The sequence below is a fragment of the Sorex araneus genome, chromosome 6 (genome assembly GCF_027595985.1).
Source record: "Sorex araneus isolate mSorAra2 chromosome 6, mSorAra2.pri, whole genome shotgun sequence".
NCBI lineage: Eukaryota > Metazoa > Chordata > Mammalia > Eulipotyphla > Soricidae > Sorex > Sorex araneus.
In genome coordinates this window covers 44,835,635-44,855,109 of record NC_073307.1, presented here as the reverse complement: position 1 = coordinate 44,855,109, position 19,475 = coordinate 44,835,635, and the positions used below count along the sequence as shown (strand labels likewise).

General features: G+C 41.7%; 1 protein-coding gene across 1 annotated transcript in view; it reads right to left on the bottom strand.

Annotated features, from left to right (window-relative positions):
• Window positions 1-387: 387 nt before the first annotated feature.
• STK32A (serine/threonine kinase 32A) overlaps window positions 388-19,475 on the bottom strand; it is a 132,316-nt gene continuing 113,228 nt past the window's right edge. Inside the window, exons 8-13 of the mRNA XM_055143263.1 lie at window positions 17,674-17,771; window positions 10,854-10,970; window positions 8,697-8,822; window positions 6,628-6,756; window positions 4,918-4,982; window positions 388-3,905 (exon numbers count right to left, since the gene is read on the bottom strand). Coding sequence (XP_054999238.1) covers window positions 3,812-3,905; window positions 4,918-4,982; window positions 6,628-6,756; window positions 8,697-8,822; window positions 10,854-10,970; window positions 17,674-17,771 — 629 coding nt within the window. The 3' untranslated portion in view covers window positions 388-3,811. The remainder of the gene's footprint in view (window positions 3,906-4,917; window positions 4,983-6,627; window positions 6,757-8,696; window positions 8,823-10,853; window positions 10,971-17,673; window positions 17,772-19,475) is intronic.

The window sequence follows — 19,475 nt, the reverse complement described above, 5'->3', positions numbered from 1 at the left end:
GGTGTATGGAATGGGGCAGGAGAAAGTCACAGAGGAGCATGAAGGCAGAGTGCTGGAAGAGAAGTGGGCGGGTTGGACAGACTTAGGGTCACGGTGAAAGGCAAAGGGAGGGGCGCTGGGCCGTGCTCTGGCGGTGTGAATGCAGGGGGAGCAAGAATGCAGAGGAGGTGTTGCCTCGGCAGAATAGGGCTGCAGTCCCCGCTGGTGGGACATCTCTGACACAATTGGTCTCTGGGGAAGGACATTGCTCCTGACAGGAAGTGGAAGTGAGAATAGTAACCTTGGGTATCCACAGCCCTGGTGCAAACACCATCACCCCCACCACACACACACACACACACACACACACACACACACACACACTCCTGACAAAAGACTTCCCATAGACACAAGACACTTAGACTTTAATACGTACAGGCACAGTACATGATGGACACTACAGCTCAACACAAGCATTTATTTCCCCTCCAAAATGGCACAGGGAACTGAATTTTGGATTTTTCACATCAGTGTTGAATGTCAGTCAGGCACACGGAGCTATAGGAGACAGTAACCACAGCAGACGGAGTAGGAAACAAGGGCTTCTTTTGCAGACTGATCACTGGGGCAACTGGCTGTGGAAAGAAACTCCCTGTGTGTTTCATGCCTGCTCATTCAGCTTCTGAAGAAAGGAAACCTACGCGTGACTGTCAGCAGCTACACTGCTCCCTGCTGGTGGGGACCAATCCTTCTCCTTGAAGACAGGCATCCATCCAGTGTAGAAAAAGCCACGAAGCTAGGAAGTCTCTCTGGCTAAAAGTTGTGGTTAAAATGTTACTAGCAGAAGCCTAGCCGCTATTTATTTATTTTCGTTTTGTTTGAGGGCCACATCTGCCGATGCTCAGAGGTTATTCCTGGTTTGAGGGACCCTATGGGAAGCGAGGCACCAAACCTGAGTCAGCCACGTTCAAGGCAATGACCTTACCCACTGTGCTATCACTCGGGCCCCAAAGTATTTAAATTATCCTAATTAATTTAGCTATGCTCCAAGCTATCTGGCATCTGTTTCTGCCCTAGCAATGACCTCAGGCGGAACCATGTTATCCCAGAGGTTAAGCTAGCCAAGAGCAGAGCATTTCCTGCCTGGAAGCCCAGGTGGAGCCAGGGCTGCCTTGTGATTGGCTTAAGATCTCTGTGAAGACACACACGTGGAGACTGGGATGTTCCAGCATCTGCTTCTGATCTTCAGTACTTGCGCAGCCTTTTCAGGTGCGCTGCCTGTGGAAGGAAGCTTTGCACTTCTCTAACGCCCAGGAATTCCAGACAGAGGGATGCCACATCACATGCCACATCACATCACATCACATTTGGGAAGCTTCTCGGCCTTCAGTCTATGTTTTCATGAATCTAGATGAGACACGATCCCCTGTAGCAAGGAACTTTGAGCAATTCTGCAATCAGACAAAAGGGTCCGGATTCCAGTGACCCGCAGTCATGGTACATTTTTGTTCTATTGTTGAAAGTGTGCCGTGGCGGGTGGTGATTATGGCTGGTGGTTCTGTGCTGAGAGATTCAACGTCTTATTTTTTTTTCCCTAACTGAAGACACCCCCCCCCCTTTGGTTCTGTTGGCTGATTGGGTCTGGACATCAACTTCCATCTCTGGGGCTTTCTGCTCTAGTCACCAAGGTGACCATCATGTCTTCAAAATCTCTAGATACAGAAGCAACTCACTGGATATCAAAGCCAGGCACTCAAGCTGAAGATGCTTTCGGTTTCTGACCCAGTGAGGAACCAGATGGACTTGCGAAACAGCATAGCAACGATGAGCCCATGAGTCCCTTCCCTGTGGAGATGCTGTGACTCACTGCCCTGTGTTTTATGCTTCACCCAGTATCTCCTTTGGGATCATACACGAGCACAGCCAGAGAAGGAGCCAGGTCATGGGGCATATAAGATCCCAGCACATTAGCTTTGAGTCCAAACAAGCCCCAGGCTGGAACAGAGATTGGTCATTTCTTATCACGGCTCTTTTCAACCCATTCCCCTCTTTGTGAAACTGAATCAGGGCAAGTACTAGCTAAGAATTTACAGCGTCTGAAGAACACAAAATTGCATGGAAAGTATGTGGAACATAGAGTGGAAAGGAGTTAAATGAAACAAAAGATCTGGCTTTTAATTCTTAAGAAAAATAAAGAGTTGCTCCTCTAGTAGAGAGATGAATCATTTCAAAATTTGGACATAATAGGTTCGTGAGGAGAAAATGTGGGCACTGAGTTAAAGTCCAGGCCTGGCTTTGTGCGAGGGTAGTTGCCCAGTGTGACCTCTAGAATCTGCTACAGACAGTATCTCTGTTACTCCTCCTGATGTCTGTCTGTTGGGTTTCCCAATGAATACCTGCCAGCTTGTCCCCAGACTGTCATCTCTGCATGCCTATAAGTCCTGTCATGAGAAGATTTTGGAATCCAAGTGGCCTGAGGTGAAAACTGTCCCCAGGGCCCTCTTCACTTCTTGACTCTGTAAGTTACCTCGTCTGGGGAGGCCCTGGTGTCTGGAGGGCGGGGTTACATCCCGAACATCCCTCACTGTTGGAGAATCAAACTGTGTTTGGCAAGGAAAAGGGAAAAGAGTGACACTGCAATTATTTTTCAAATAACTGGAGCGGTCTCCATGCGCTCTGACCTCTCACATGTATGGGCATGCCCCGGTGGTAAGTCTAATTCACTTCATTAAATGCATTTATGATTTGGCCACCAGTTTAGACCTTCTGATGTTAGCCAAAAATAAGAACAAAAAAATAAGAGAGAGAAAATATGAACAAACCCAAAATGGTGATTTGTGTCACAATCAGAGGGTGACTGACTGGGCACCAGCTTTGGGGGATGCAGATACCTTTGTTGCTGGCACACTCTCATTTACTCTGTAACCCCTGTATAAGGTTCAGTTGCTCTGTACTGCAAGGTGGATTTGCCTTCATTGCGACAATATTCCTTTCTGATTCTCTCCAGCCTCTGATAATATTAAGAGAATGGTTCAGCTCAAAGAATTTGTTTACTAAAAGAAGACTGGCTGGGCGCTAAGAAATATTTAACAATTTGCTTGCTGGAGAAAACAACAACAGAAAAAAGGTCCTTACTTGTAGTATTTGCCAATTTCCATGGTGTAAATCTTCCCATGATCTCCAATTTCTATTCCCATACCTCATATCCCTGAGGGTGTTGGACAGACTCCTGTTTACTGACACAAGAGGTGATAGGGTATACCATCCCAGGGTTCCCGCCAGGAGCCTTTGCAAACTGATACTCCACCAGTTAGGCTGACATTCGTCTTTTCCAGAGGGAAGCCTTTATTCCTTCTCAGCGAAACTGAGGAGGTCTGATCTCTTCATGATATTTTCTAGTTCTGAAGAGCCTAATCCACGTATCCCCATTTCCCACAGTGTAATTAGAAGTGCAAAAATAAATCACATCCACGCCTTCCTGTTAAAATAAAAATAAAGCCCGCTTAGAGTAACAGAATGGTGGAAGTAGAAAAAAAGCAAGTATCATCTAGGAGAGCCCTCTCATGTGGATGGAGAAGCTGAAGCAGAGGGACGATCTGGTTAAGTGACCTGCTCAAGGTCACACAGCAGTGAAACTAAAACTAAAGCCCAACAGCCCAGAGAACCTCTCTGCCATGTCACGTTGACGCCTTCTGAAGTTGCTCATGTGGATTCCCAAGGCAGTGAGGAGTGGAGAGGCAAGCAGTTCTGTCAGCCTTTCTCGGATGTAGAGAATGAAAGTGGCTGACCTGGGGCGAGGATGTCCAGGAAGACGCAGAGGGTGTACTGTCCATCACAGGTTGTTATTCTGCCCATCCTCTCCTTGTGAGCCTTTGGTTTGTTCCGAGGTTGGATCTGCTGCTCTTTTATGAAAGTCTTTTTTTACTCTTGGGGGGAAAAAAAAGTGAGTGATTGGTTTTGTTTTGTTTGTGTGTGGTGGGGGTGGGGGTGTTGGCACACCCGGTGGTACTCAGGACCTGCTCCTAGCTTTGCACTCAAGAATCACTCCTGGATTCCTCCACGGCTTGGAAGCCAGCCTCACATATGGGGTGGAGCGGGGGGCGGGGGGGGGGGAAGGCAGATGAGATAGAGAAGGGACCACCAAGCGAAGGATGCTTGGAGGATTCACTCAGGAGGGGAGATGCGTGCTGAACGTAGACTATAGACCTAACACGATGGCCACCTAATACCTGTATTGCAAATCATAACACCCAAAAGGAGAGAGAGTAAAAGGGAATGTGTCTGCCACAGAGGCAGGGGGTGTGGGGGAGGGGTGGTGGGAAGGATACTGTGAACATTGGTGGTGGAGAATGGGCACTGGTGGAGGGATGGGTACTCAACCATTGTATTACTGAAACATAATCATGAAAGTGTGTAAGTCTGTAATTGTATCTCATGGTGTTTCATTAAAAAATTTTAAAAAGAAAGAGAAGAGGATCACTCCTGGTGGACTTGGGGGACCATATGAGAGTATCAGTATCAAACCCAGGTCAGCTGCGTGCAAGGAAAATGCCTTACCGGCTGTCCCATCACTCTGGCCCATGAGTGATATTCATTGGGAAGAAAATATTAGCTTTCAAAATGATTTCAAAAGCATTAATCTCACAATTTATAGAGACAAAAATCAGGGAAATGTTCTTAAATAAAGGTTGAGGTGCCGACTCCTCTGCCCTCCCATAAGGGGACACTTGATGCCAAGGTAACTTACTACAGTTGTTGAAACCCTTGACAAAATCAGAAGGTGTCTCCATTTTATAGACTTTCTATTATGAATGTTCATCATTTTAATAATTAGAATGAAAGACATTTAAAAACATAGAAGACTCAGAAGATAAAGGTAAAGTTGGTAAAACTCATCCACCATTAGATGAGTTGCTATTCTTCCAGGACATAACTTACCTTTCTCTGTTGAAAATGATGAACTCTTTCTGGACAGATTCCAGATGTTCTTGGAGAAGGCACATCTTTCATGTAAATAATGAGGGAAAAAAGAAAAAGTGTTGTTAGCAAAGTTCTTCAAACAGCCAGAAACCACCTCTTAAGTATCTGCTGATGGGAAGTAATGTACCTTCAGTTTGGCTCTATCACAAAGTTTACGGCAGGACTGAGACCCCTCACCAGAATAACAGGAGATGACAAACGGAAGAAACAACAAGAGGAGAAGCCAAACAAAATTGCTTTCACCAACAGTAAGGCAGGAAGGACGGTCGGGCTTATGGTTCATGAGCTCTGGCTTCTGACATTTAACCCAAGAAGAAATCATAAACTACACATAGACCATATTCTCGGTTCAAATCAAGTAGCAGCAGGGATTACTGAGCTGGTTAGCTGGTTCTGGTTCCCTTCCTGCCCTTCACCTTCTAATACTAATATACCTGTGAAACATTGGGAGGTTCTACGCGGATGTGAAGAGCCAGAAAATATCTTTCCACATTGAACGCTAGTAAAATGTTCCCTTCAACAATTTAGGGAGGATGAACCCTCCCTCAGTTATAGTCAGTGGAGGCATTTTATTTGTGTCTTTTCCACACACATGTTTACTTTGACATGGCACGACTTTGACATGGCTCTTAATGTCAACTAATAGCTTTTCCATCCTACTGAGGAAATTTAGCTCACTTATTAGTATCAACTCTAAAACTGTAGCAAAGCTCCTAACACAAATTATCTCTCCATCTTGGCCAGTTTTCCTCATCAGGAATACAGAAGTAGCAAGTACACATTAGGTTAAGGAACAAAGCAGACTGGATCTAAAGGGACATACATAATAACTTCCCATGGCCTATATTACAAACCATAATTCCCCTAAGGGGCTGGAGTGATAGCACAGCAGTTGGGCATTCGCCTTTCATGCGGCCGACCAGAGTTCGATTCCTCCGCCCCTCTCGGAGAGCCCGGCAAGCTACTGAGAGTATCAAGCCCGAGCGGCAGAGCCTGGCAAGCTACCCGTGCATATAGGATATGCCAAAAACAGTAACAATAAGTCTCTCAATGAGAGACGTTACTGGTGCCCGCTCAAACAAATCGATGAGCAACGTGATGACAGTTATATAATTCCCCCAAGGAAAGAGAGTGAGTGAGAGAGAGACAAAGAAAAGTGCCTGCAGTAGAGGCAGGCTGGGGTGGGATTGGGGGTGGCAGCTGGGGAAGGTGGCAGGAGGAAAACTGGGGACGTGTGTGTGGGAAATGGACACTGGTGAAGGGGTAGGTATTGGAACAGTATCTGACTGAAACCCAATCATGAACAACCTTGTCACTATGGATCTCATGTTGATTCAATAAAAATTGAAAAATAAAAACAATAGCTATGAGAAAGATGATGGAAATGAAAAGAAACCGGCAAGGTAGATTTGTGGCAGAGTAATCATTTGCCACTGAGCCCTAGAAAACACGATAGATGGAATCTGGCAAGAGTACCGTTCTGTAATAAAAACAGAAGATAGACTTGGGGTACCTGATCTTAGAAAGATATAGTGGCCTCAGAGGAGGATGAAAAGTAAGAGCATGGAGGATACTCATGTGCTTGCTGGAACAGCTGGGCCACAAGATGATACCATCTTTGAGGACTGAGGCGTTGATACAGGAATCGTATCTCAGGGACCTGCCTACCTGAGTGGACTCGCATTTCTTCATCTCCTTCTCCTTCTTTGCCAGGCGTTTCTTTTTCTTATGAAGGGGTTTGGACTCCAAAATCATTTCTTCAAGTTCAAAGGTGGGGTCGCAATTCAGCCTGCCTTTCTGCAAGGGAGACAGGCCAGTTGACTCCCAGAGTCCTCTCTCTGGCTACTGACAGCCCAAGCTGCTACATGAAAAAGTGTTCCCTGTCCTGACAGAGTTGACCCCCGCCAACTGGGTGGAATTCCCACCCTAAGGTTTAGATCATTTATCAAGCATTGCTTTTCGTATTCTGTGACATGTTATTTTCCTATACTCTCCGCCGAATTCTCTGTAAGTTACGAAGAAAATCTAATGACCTTTAGTTTTCTAAAGTATGAACTTGATGACGATGTTGGTCAGAATGTGTTTGAACAATCAGCTCAGAATCACCCAAATGGTTTGCTCAAAATCCCCGTTTTTTCCCCAGCCAGACCTCTTAAATCAATGTTTTTGATGGATTGTTCCCAAACTGTGCTTTGGACAAGCTCCCCAGATAATTCTATCCATAATGCAGCAGAGACCCAGATGTAGAGCTACTCTTGCCACAACACTGGTGGCTGGTTGCTTACGTGGCGGGGGGTCGGGGGGGGGGCACGAGAAGGAGATGAAACATAGTGGGTGACCCCCTCCCCTGCCCACCCAGAGTGTCATAGACCCCTACCAACAAGCTTCCCTTCTGGAACTCTGCCAAAGGGCCAGGAAAGACCTTGGCCCCAGCCCCTTCCTTGCTCCATGAAAGAGCACTGTCCACTTGAATTCCATTGAAGCCCTCCATTCCCCTCCTCAGACATGTTCCCATGAGCACACTCCTCTGATACTCACTCACACAGGATTCTACCCATCCCCATACATGGGATTCAAGCACCTACCTTGGGCTTAAGCACAGAAAACAACATTTTGGGGCTGGAGCAATAGCACAGCAGGAGGGGCATTTGCCTTGCACACAGCTGACCCGGGTTCGATTCCCAGCATCGCTTATGGTCCCCTGAGCACCACCAGGGGTAATTCCTGAGTGCAGAGCCAGAGCCAGGAGTAACCCCTGTGCATCACTGAGTGTGGCCCCAAAAGCAAAATAATAATAATAATAATAATAATAAAAGAAAACAACATTTTAAGTTGTTCTTAATAGGATCTTCAAAGCCTTCTTAACTTTTCCCCCAACATGCCTACCACTGAATATATGGAATTAGGCTGTGCAAGAGAGGAGCTTGAGTTCTCAGCAGGGTCCTTGACTTAAGCTTCTGGTCTCTGACTCCTGTCAGCAGCCTGCAGTAGGACACATGAGCCTGTGACCAGGAACGCATCCATGGGAATTGGCTCCTTCTGCTGCCAGTCATTACAAATAAATACTGTAGCATGTAATGATCCAAGGAGAAGGGGAGCTGATTAAACTACCCCGATCAGACCCTCATAGTTCCCAACTTTTTTTTTTAATCCAGAGAACATAGATATAATTTCTACATATTCACGATCGAAGAAAACATTTTATTTCTCCAATAAATTTTATTGCTCATTATTTAGAAGACTAGGGTCTCTTTCCAATAAAGCTTGCTTTAAGAAGTCTTTAGGAGGGGGCTGGAGCAATAGTACAGCGGGTAGGGCATTTGCCTTGCACACAGCCGACCCGGGTTTGATTCCCAGCATCCCATATGGTCCCTCAAGCACTGCCAGGAATGATTCCTGAGTGCAGAGCCAGGAGTCAGTCTTGAGCATAGCCGGGTGTGATGCAAAAAGCCAAAACAAAACAAAACAAAAAAACAAGAAGTCATTAGGAGCTGGACTCCAGATGCAGGCTGATCTGCATTCAAATACCAGCTGAGTACTTATTAGGTGAGTGACTTTTGGTAACCAACTTTCCTGTGTGTACCTTGTCACCTTGTCACCTGTAGAAAGGGAGTTTGAGCACTTTCAGCTCCGGACTGGTTATCTGAGACCAGTGTTATACCCGACACACACACATACACACACACACACATTTTTGTCAAATGAGAGTTGTGATGCATCGGTTAGGGTTGACTCACATTAGGGATAAAGCCTGGAACAAGCTTCTTCTGCAAAACTGCATCCCAGTTCATGTCACACATATAGGGGAAGTTCTGAATGTCAGACAAGTGAGCAAACCGTTGGTCTGGATTAGGTTCAAGTAGCTGCCAATGAAATATAAACATAAAGATGGGGAAGAGATCAAAATACGGGAAAATTCAGGGGAAAAAAATCACAGGAATTTCCTGTAGAAGTTTTCAAGTGTTGAAGGAAATAAGGCAGTGTCCCCCTAGCCCAAATACATAAATAACTGATGTAGAACAAGTAAGCTTAAACAATATCGATGGTGCACGGTGAGAATGATTCATATGTAGGTTCTGTGGTACAGCAAGTGAAACCACCTTGCAAGACTGGGTCAAACTTATCTGTGATTCCTGATTCAACTACGAATTATAGCAAGTCTGCCTACTAACCGACCAACTTATGCATCTGGTATAAAGAGGATAGCAACTTATTTCTTAAGGTTTCAGTTAGGCCAAGTGAGACTGTGTGTATGAAGAGAGAAATTGCAGTTGTTAGGAGATGTGGTTCATTTTCACAAATGAAACTAATCTCCCACTAAGTTTCTGCCTTTATCAGTACCATAGCTAATAGGAGACAAAGGTTTCATTTAAAGGTATGAGGTTTACCAGATTGAATGAAGGTTGTTTGTTTTTTTTTAATTCCCTACGTAGTGACTCTAGAACCAAAATTCATCAATATCAGGCTCAGATGCCAGCCCTGAGAGTCTCCAGGTGCTCACAACCAGGAGTCAGGGCATACAGTTTTGGAGTGAAAAGGGCTATCTTGAAACTGAGGAAATATTACTTACACAAAATGACCTCCGTTCTTCCTTTGACATTACTCTTATCCTTAGTACCAAATAGGAAGTTGACCCCAAAATAAGAGACAGTTTGGGCTTTTAGCATCCAATCGTTTTCTTGACTAGTTACAAAATATGATTTGATCTCTGAAACGAACCAAGCTCCGTTCCATGGGCAGCTCATTCCTTATGACCATTCAATAGACACCAAAGTGCCTGAGTGCCTCGGAAGTGGCACTTCTAAAACTGATGAAAGTTTCGGACTTCCTTTGTTGAAATACCATATTTTTATAATGAAGAGGCCATGTTCAGCAAGGCAGGCATGGTCCCTGCCTCATGGCTTATAGACAATGAGCATAACCCAAGGACCACATACCCATGGGATGCAGTTTCACTCTATGACAAGTGCCAGGAAGGAAAGACTGAATTATGTGGACTTACAGCAGATGAAGGCTCCCCAAGGAAGGGCTGGTTGAGCTGGGATCTAAAGGTAGGTTTCTCAAACTACCTGTGTAGAAGCTATGATTTCTGTTTATATGTTCATTGGTTTTAACTCTCCATTCTCCACTGAAACTAATACAGGGGGCTACAGTAAACGGCTGGTGAGTAGCATCACACCATATGCTATTAGATTTGAGTTTCACATCCAAATAGGGTTCACCATGTTCCATGAATATACTAACTCTGTGATTGGTTAGAAGCACTAACTACTATAAAAGTCTGTTCTAAATATGTTTCTTCACTTGTTATGGACCTCTAAGATTCACAGACTCAAAACAGTAGTCAATGAATCATGTTAAGCAGTGCTGATCCAAAAGAAGGCACTGGGATAAGGACAAGCATGTGAAACATGGAACAGTGATCCAGAACTAGCATGTGCAAAGGCCCTGTGGTGAAAGATTGAGAGGTGAGGGTAGGTGGCAAAGGAAAAGGGGACGAGGAAAAGGTCAAAACAATTTTTGAAAATCAAGAGAACAAAAGTCCAAAATAAAGCTTGACAGCTTGATGCCACAAACTTACTTTATTCGAACAATGGGAAGATAATGAACTTTTCTTTGAACAGATTATTACGGGGAGAGAAAGCAGAAAACAGAATAAAATTAATAAAAGTAGGAGTGAAATAAGTTGGAAGGTAAGCCTTACCAACAATAAGTTGATTATGGACAGAAGGGTGGAGATGGAAAGAAGTGACAGATTCAAAAGATGTTTAAAGGCTCCAATTATTGAGCAGATAGATGGGAGATGGAATGATGGATGATTCTGGCTACCTAAGTGGATAAAGAACAGCCTCATTACTGAAAGAGATCATCGTAGTGAAAGTCCACCCTCTTACCTTTCTAAGAAGTGACACCATTTCCTGTGACCAGGATGAAGGATAAGTCACAATGGCCGTCTCAAACATATGTGCAATTTCCTTGCAGGAAGTACTGGAGCGAATGTGATATGGTCTCTTAAGGGAGAGAAGTAAGAAGTAAGAGTCTTCATTCTTACTGGATAAAAAGAAAATACTTTTATGTTCCCGAGCTAAATTTGAGCCAGCTAAATATCAATCGGACACAGGATCGATGTATTGTTACATGAGTAGATGATATGATGGTCCATATTTTTTTAAAGAATAACAAACACCTATAATTTAAAATACCAAACACAGACTAAAATAGTAAAGTACCAAACACAGACTAAAATAGAAAAGTCGATCATTCATCTAGGCCAAAACAACCTATTTCTGAGGAATCAATGTGGAATTGTGTCAAAAGATGATCTAATTACATAAAATGCTGTTCTCAGTAAATATAATTTTTTTCGTAATTTTTTATTTTATAAAGTAGTTCACAATATTTAATTATATTTAATATTCAAATATCAATCCCACCACACCATTACACCTTCCCACCACCATATTTCAGATGTTTCCATCCCAAACCCCAGTCCCTGCCCCAAAATAGAACCAAAATAATATATTTTGTTTTTTTTTTGACAAGAAGATGTAAATTAAAAGTATATTGAATTACTATTCTAACCGATAAGATTAAGCAGATCTTTTACAATACAGTATGGTTCAAATCTTAAGAAAGAGAAACTTTCATATAAAGCTTGTTTGAATACAGAATGTTATATACAAACTCTCCGAAAAATAATTTTCAAATACATGGAAACACTGTACAGGCATACATCCTTTGACACAGAAATTCTAAATGTGGGATACCAAAGACATACTGGAAATAAGACTTTTAAGAATATGCAATGCCCATTTGCTACAGCATCATATAGTTTTTAAGACTGAACATAACCATAGTGTCTATGAATAGAAGAGGGGCTGAATAAATTGGTTTTATTACCTTTGTAGGGGTTTATTTAACATAATACATAAAATATACCCCTACAAAATATAAAAAGGAAATATCTCTAGAAAATGTAATGTATTTATCTTTAAGGTATTATTATTTTTTTATTTTTATTTTTTTAATTAGTGAGTCACAGTGAGGGTACAGTTACAGAGTCAAACATTTCGTGCTTGTTTTTCCCTCATGCAGTGTTCAGGAGCCCATCCCTCCACCAGTGTCCATTCTCCATCACCAATGAACCCAGAATCCCTCCCACCCTCCAATCCCATCCCCCCCACCCCACCCTGCCTCTGTGGCAGGGCATTCCAATTAGTAAATAGAATTTTAAAAGTTGTTATTTAAATGTTGATTATAAAGCAACTCTTTGTCTTATTTCTTTTTTAAAAAATACATATATCTTCTTACTAATTTGAATCATAATAAATGAGTTCAGAATAGAAAGAGTCCTATGAAATTTTGATTCCAATTATAAATAGTATGGGGTTCTACAAAATGGGTAATGAGAGTATAATGAAGCCGAAGTATTTCTGGTTTTTGAGAGAACCAGTTTTGGCGACGAAAAAGCAAAGGGTGGCTGTATTATAGTTTCCCCAGTTTTCCACCAGAGGGCAGTCACTAACCATATTAATTTCTCTAAGAATTAGATTTCTCTAAATTTTAAAAATTTCCCTATGACTTTTTAAAAAGAGAATCCTTAAGGCAGGATTTTCTGTCTTTTATGTGATCTGTTGACTGCTTAAATCCAAGCATTAGACCATATACACATTTCATTCGTGGAACATAGCACGTTTTCATGACACGTCCATTGAATGAACATTGAATGAATGTCCTAATTAAATTAACTCAAAAGACAGCTAATTTGGATATATGCGTTTATCCTATGTATACCTCTCTTGAGATACTAAATAAATGTGGACTAATCAACTAAATTGAAAGTAATGGAGAGTTTAATTTTTCCCCTTTTGCAAATCACAACTAAAAGGTAATATGATGAGAGTAAGTGTTTGTAATGTGCAGGCAAACGAATTTGAGGGCTTAACTAAATCATTCATTTTGAGTGGAAAATTTTATCTCCCTTCTTAAAACAAAGCAACTACATCTGAAAAGTTAACTACTCATGAGATTGTTAAAAAAAAATTTAAGGGGTGTAACATGCCCCTTAATATATGGTCCCCACCTTTATGTAAGTAATTAAATTATCCATAGAACAATGAATACAAACAGGAGAATCACGAATCACGAAATCCCGTTAATCACCAATTTCTTGGGTGGGCTCAGTAACATCTCATTTCATCCTTTCCCTGAGATCTTACAAGTCTATCTCGACTGGGCCCTTCTAAGGATGTTGCACTGGGGGCTCTTCAGGGTCAGGGGAATGAGATCCAGCCTGTTACTGGATTTTGCATATGAATACACCATGGGGAGCTTGCAAGGCTGTCCCATGTTGGCAGGAAACTCTCAGAAGATTGCCAGTTTCTCCCAGAGGGAGAAGTAGGCTAAAGATATCAAAACAAACAAACAAACAAACAAAGATATCCAAATAGGAGAAATGCTTTTTAAATTACTGAAGAGGGGGAGGTTGGAGGGGTATAAAATTCAACAGCAAACAGAAAACTAGATCTAGACCTCAATAAAGGGAGCTGTAGAAAGGCCGGGCTCTCCCTAGGGTATGTCAAGGTCAGTAACTCAGGATACTATCACTGAGTGGGAGGAACTGACCCCCTTAAAAGAGGAGACTGGTCAGACGTGATTTTTTTGTGTAAGTTCTAAAAATAACCACCATTTATTTTCTTCCCTCAAGATTGAATAAAGTGTCACTAATACATTTGTCTCGGTCCGAGTAGAAAGAACCCAGGTGTTGGAGTGTCAGGAAAGAAGAGCTAGTCCCTTATCTTCAGACTCAATGCTGGCTATTTCCGGTGCAAGGACATCGAGGACCACTCCAGGGCTGCATCCCGGCTGCGTCCCATGTCCCCTGCAGTGGGGCAGGTCTGGCCATTTCAGACTCCCAGCACTGTATAGACGTGTGCTTTTCTCTTTCTTCTGATTCCTTCTCCCTTCAACTCATTGATGCTTCTAAGCCTAGTTTTTTAGGGCATCGTAAAATATAAAATGACTTACAAACTTGTGTAAATTTACTAAGGGGTGCCTCAGGCAAATCAGGTGTTTTTCAATTATTTTAGAAGACATATGACTAAATTTAATATTTTAAAGTACCCCGGAAGCGACATCTTATAGCCTAGTTCTCCCTCTCCGAGAACTGGCAAGCTACCAAGAGTTTCCTGCCTGCATGGGAGAGCCTGGCAAGCTTCCCATGGCATATTCATATGCCAAAATCAGTAACAATAATGGGTCTCATTGCCCTGACCCTGAAAGAGCCTCCAATGTGGCACCGTTGGGAAGGACAAGTAAAGAGAGGCTTCTAAAATCTCAGGGCTAGGACGAATGGAGACGTAACTGAGACCACTCGAGAAAATCAACAATCAACGGGATGATAATGAAGATGATGATGATGATGATGATGATGATGATGATGATGATGAAAGTACCCTGTGAATGTGTTTAAAACAGTCAAATTGCCTTGCATAGTAATTTATCTTTCTGGGTCTAAAATGTAAAATCTGTGATAATTAAACAATGACAAGTGCTATGTGTTTATTCATTCAGAAAATATTGATTGAATGCCTTCTATGTTCCAGTATTCTGCTGGGTGTTTGAGAAGTGATGACAAGACAGAAGTGATTTTTCTGTTAGTGGACCCTATTATCTACATAAAGAAATCATCGGTATTCATATAGAACTATACACATACACATATACACACACACACACTTAAACCAATGAACTATACATATACTCTAATGAAAATAATGGCATGCAATATCAGTCTTCGCAAATAATACTAGGGTAGCATAGATGAGAGTGAGAACTTAAAGAACAAGCAGGATAGAGATATTGAAATGTAAGCTGGGAGAAAATGAGGTATTGTCATTATGGTCATATTTGAGGAGTACAAAATCCAAAGTTAAAGTTGTACAATTAGTGCAAAAGTCTATGTCCCTATCATAATGTTGGATTTATGGGTAATATAGAATTAATATATGGTCCTTGCCTAATTTATAATGGCAATGGCAGTGGGGAAGCAGAGAGATGATCAAGCAAAAATAACGAACAGCTAAGGACAAATCTATCAAGAATGTCAGAGTTGGGGCTGAGAGGTAACTCATACAGAGTGCATGCTTCGAATGTGGGAGGGAGCGATCCCACAAACTAAACAAAACTGAAACAGGACAGTGGTTATGCTTTCAGGCACTTTTGCCTCTGAGGCATGTATTTTTCTGTTATTCAAAATCAAGAAGAGCAAAGAAAAGGAATTATTGTTTAGCACCCATCCTCAGTAGTTTAGTTGTAGCAATTCTTGCAATTATATGTTGGCATTTGATTGCTTCAAGTTAGCTATATTTTGTTTGTTTGTTTGTTTTTTGGGTCACATCCAGCGATGCTCAGGGGTTACTCCTGGCTCATGCACTCAGGAATTACTCCCAGCAATGTTCGAGGGACCATATGGGATGCTGGGAATTGAACCTGGGTTGGCTGCAGGCAAGGCAAACGCCCTACCCACTGTGCTATTGCTCCAGCCCCAGATTAGCTATATTTTGAAACAAAATTACAGGCAACCTCCTGTTGGGTTCTCTCCTAGAACATGTCAACATGGATTTGCAGCAACTCCTTTTCTATTTGTTCTCATTAGTCGTGTTCTCATGTAAACTTCACCTTTGATGGTTTACAAACTAATAATACAGAAGAGGTAATCATATAAAAATTGATATGCCTAGAAAAATTTGCAAGGGTAATACATTTATAAATGGATTTTTTTTAAGAAAAGAAAAAACAGATTTAGGGTTATATAAAAAAAAGTTCTGCATTTTATTTTATTTTATTTTATTCACTGAAAAAAAGTCACAACAGAAAGGCAAAGCATAAATTTACTTTTGCTAAAATAAAAATAACATATTCATGTGACTATGAGTATTGGGGGAACACTGATATTTTAAAACATAAAAAGTGAGACCTCTGCTTTAGAAAAATGAATCCAACAACGATAATATATCAGATCACAGGGAATTACCAGGAAGAGAAAATAACATGAGAGGGGAAAACATTTTTCCTCAGCAAGATTCTTCCCAGGCATTTTCTTCATCTAAGAAATGTTTCTTTCAAGGCAGAAGCAATGATACGTTGAGTAGGGTGCTTGCTTTCCACACAACTGACCCAGGTTAGATCCCTGATATCTCTTACGGTCCCCCAAAATCACCGGGAGCAATTCCTGAGCTCCAAGCCAGGAGTAATTCCTGAGCATGGCTGGGTGTGGTCCAAAATAAAACAAAATAAAACAAAAAACAAGAAATAGTCCTTCAACAACAATCCTCAATGAAAACAACCCCTAAGACATGTTTGCTAAAATGGTTAGTGGAAGAGGTTAAAAGAAGGGGAAGGAACCTTAGGATTGTGGTGGAGGGAGATGGGCATAGAATAGTAGCACTGAAAATATAAATAACAATTATTTTATAGTTTAATGGTATATATTTATATATTTGATAGTTTACTATTGTAAACAGTGATACCTCAATAAAAGCCAATTTTGAAATGATGGAAAAAGAGATAGTTCCTTATGCTAGATGAAGATTTCTCAAAAGCAAAAATTGAAAATAGAACTCCCAAAAAATTGGGGGAAGAAAGAAAAAGGGAAAGAAAACAGAACTCTTACATGATCTAGTAATTCTACTGTTTGGTGTCTATTTCAAGAACACAAAAATACACACCAATGTTTATTGTAGTGTGATTCAAAAGCACCAACATAGGCCAAGAGCATAGTGACCAACCACAGGTGAGTACAAAATGAAAATACGGAACACTGCTCAGCATAAGAAAAGGTAAAATCTTGCAATTTGTTAAAATTTGGATGGGACTAAAGAATGGTAGTGAAATTAATCAGAGAGAGACAAAAACACTGAATGATCTCACTCATATGTAATATACATAAAATATTAAGCAAGGGGATGAAAATTATCCAGTGAAAATGACCCTTGTCAATGGAACTGAGTTCACCTAGGAGGGGGTGGGAGTGTCTGGGAAGGGACCCAGGGATAATGGATTAGGGATATTGGTTATTGGTGATAGATATAGTGCAGTAATGGAGTATACCAAAAGCACAAATATTCATTTCAAAGGGATTTTTAAAAGAAAATCACCAGAAACCCACTGTTAAAAAAGAAGAAGAAAAAGAAATATTTCCCTTAAAAAGAAAACTATATTACTTTGCCCCTGAACCCAGAACCCAGGAGCCAAATGACAGCCAGGAATCCAGCAAGACAGGACAGGAAGTGTTGAATTAATAATTCACACTCTCTTAGGGGACATGTGTCTGAATTAGAGTCCAGTACTGTAAATGTTAAATGATTTTCTTTATACAAGCAAATATACGGATACAAGATATTTCATAAGGGTATTAATTCCTCCCTCCCCCGAAGATAATCATGCTCATATTATTTATTTTATTTTATCTGCATCATTTAATGCTAATATGCTTGGACCAAGATGTAAGATGGGAATTAATCCATGCAAAAAAATCCTAAGGGGTGTTATCACATGACATAGTTGTTTGCACCTCTCAAATAAACTACTTGATTTTTAGAAAAAACAACAACAACAAATTACATCAACAACAATCCACTTTTTCATTCTAAAAATGGGACTTTCAGGAAGAGCCGTCCACCCCCCTCCAGAACAAAATGGACACTGCCATACCCTGCCTCTCAGTAGCTCGTACGCGGTCACCCCCAGGGACCACCAGTCAACAGCAAAGGAGTAGCCTGCCTCTCTTCTGGAGTTGAACATCTCAGGAGCTGAGAAGACAGAACAGTGAAGTCATTTTAATTTCCGGAGACACTAGCAAATCTATATTCCTCAGTGTAAGGTCACGAACACTATGTAAATGGGGTTGCAGGGCATAAAATCTTTAATGGATGTTTATCATCCAATGCTAGTTTGCTCACAGCAGGCAGAAATCTCTAATTTTCTATTTCTCTGAGCGGCCTCATTTGTGTACCAACACAAACAGGCAAGCGCAGGCCTTGAGAGACAAATCCTTATTTAGACACGGACGGCCAGCAATCAGATCCTATCAGGCCTTGAATGTCTGACCGACTCTCAAAATCACAAAGCTCGAGGAGAAGTTATTTGCTTTCTTGATTGGGGAGCATTGAGCTGCAGGGCCTAAATGTGTGGTTGCAATGTGTGCTCTGAATTGTGTGATTTCTACCTTGGAGTGACTCTCCCTCTCATCCGTCTGGAAGAGGCCAGAGCAGATGTTCAGCCTCCTACAGAGTGAGGGATGGGCGGGAGAGAGACGTTCAGGGAAACACCAGGTTTTTCCAGCTGTGGAGTTTACACTGTGCAACTCTGTTAATAGCACAGCCTGCAAGGGAAGAGAGGCACAGTCTTTTTCACCCCCCGGCTTGACATCTTGTATACACTCTCCAAGCTTGGACCAAGCACGACCACATATATGCGAACCTTCTACCTACTTTCCCTACAACAGTGCTAACTGCCAACTGGTCTTAGGTAAAGTAGCCTTTACCAAGTCTACTTAGTGTCCCAGAACTGGACCTGGCATTCAGTGAGCTGTCAGAAATTTGTTAAATGAAAGATCAGTACAGAATTGATTCAACAGTTATCGAACTGACATTGCATTATAATACTAAGTTTTCATTGTACATCATCACAAACGAACATGCAATGTGATCGATACATCATCAAAAGCCCAAAGGCACCCTTTACCATACAGGTGTTCCCCTGAACCCAGTTTACCTACCCACTTCACTTCTGGCAACCACTAATTTGGTCTCAGAGTTTGAAAGTTTACTTTGGTTTTTAACTTAGTTCATCCGTTGTATTTCTTTATTTTCCAAATGAGTGAAATCATAAACTGCTTATCTTTCTCCTGCTGACTTGTTTCACTGAACATACTTTGTAAGCCTATCCTGACTATCGCAAATGGCAGGGTTTCATCATTTAAAAAAATAGCAGTGTTCTATTGTGTCCATTAACCCTGTCTTTACTTTTTCATCAGTATAGGGGCACTTAGGATATTTCCAGCTTTGGCAAATGAACAGGGGAGTACACATATCTTTGGAATTGGTAGAATTTTTTCTTTCCCAAGAATACCCAGAAGTGGGGAAATTGGGTGATATGGATCTTTTATGTTTTAATTGCATTTCTTTTTTGGTTTGGGAGTCATACTTGACTGTGCCCATGGCTTACTGAGAGATCACTTCTGGCAGTGTCCAGGGGGCCGTCCTGGGATTGAACCCAAGGTGGCTGCATGCAAGGCAAGTAACTTCACCCCTGAGCTCTCTCAGCTTCGAGATTTTCAAGTTTCAAAGAAATTTCTATTCTGCTTTCCATAGCAGCTGTACCAGTTTACATTGCTACCATCACTCCCCTCACATCCTCTTCGACACTTGTTTCCCCTCTTTGGAATAACAGCACAACCATTCGTTGCAACTAAGCAGTGGTTGCAATCGTTAACATTTTATGTTCAGATCCTG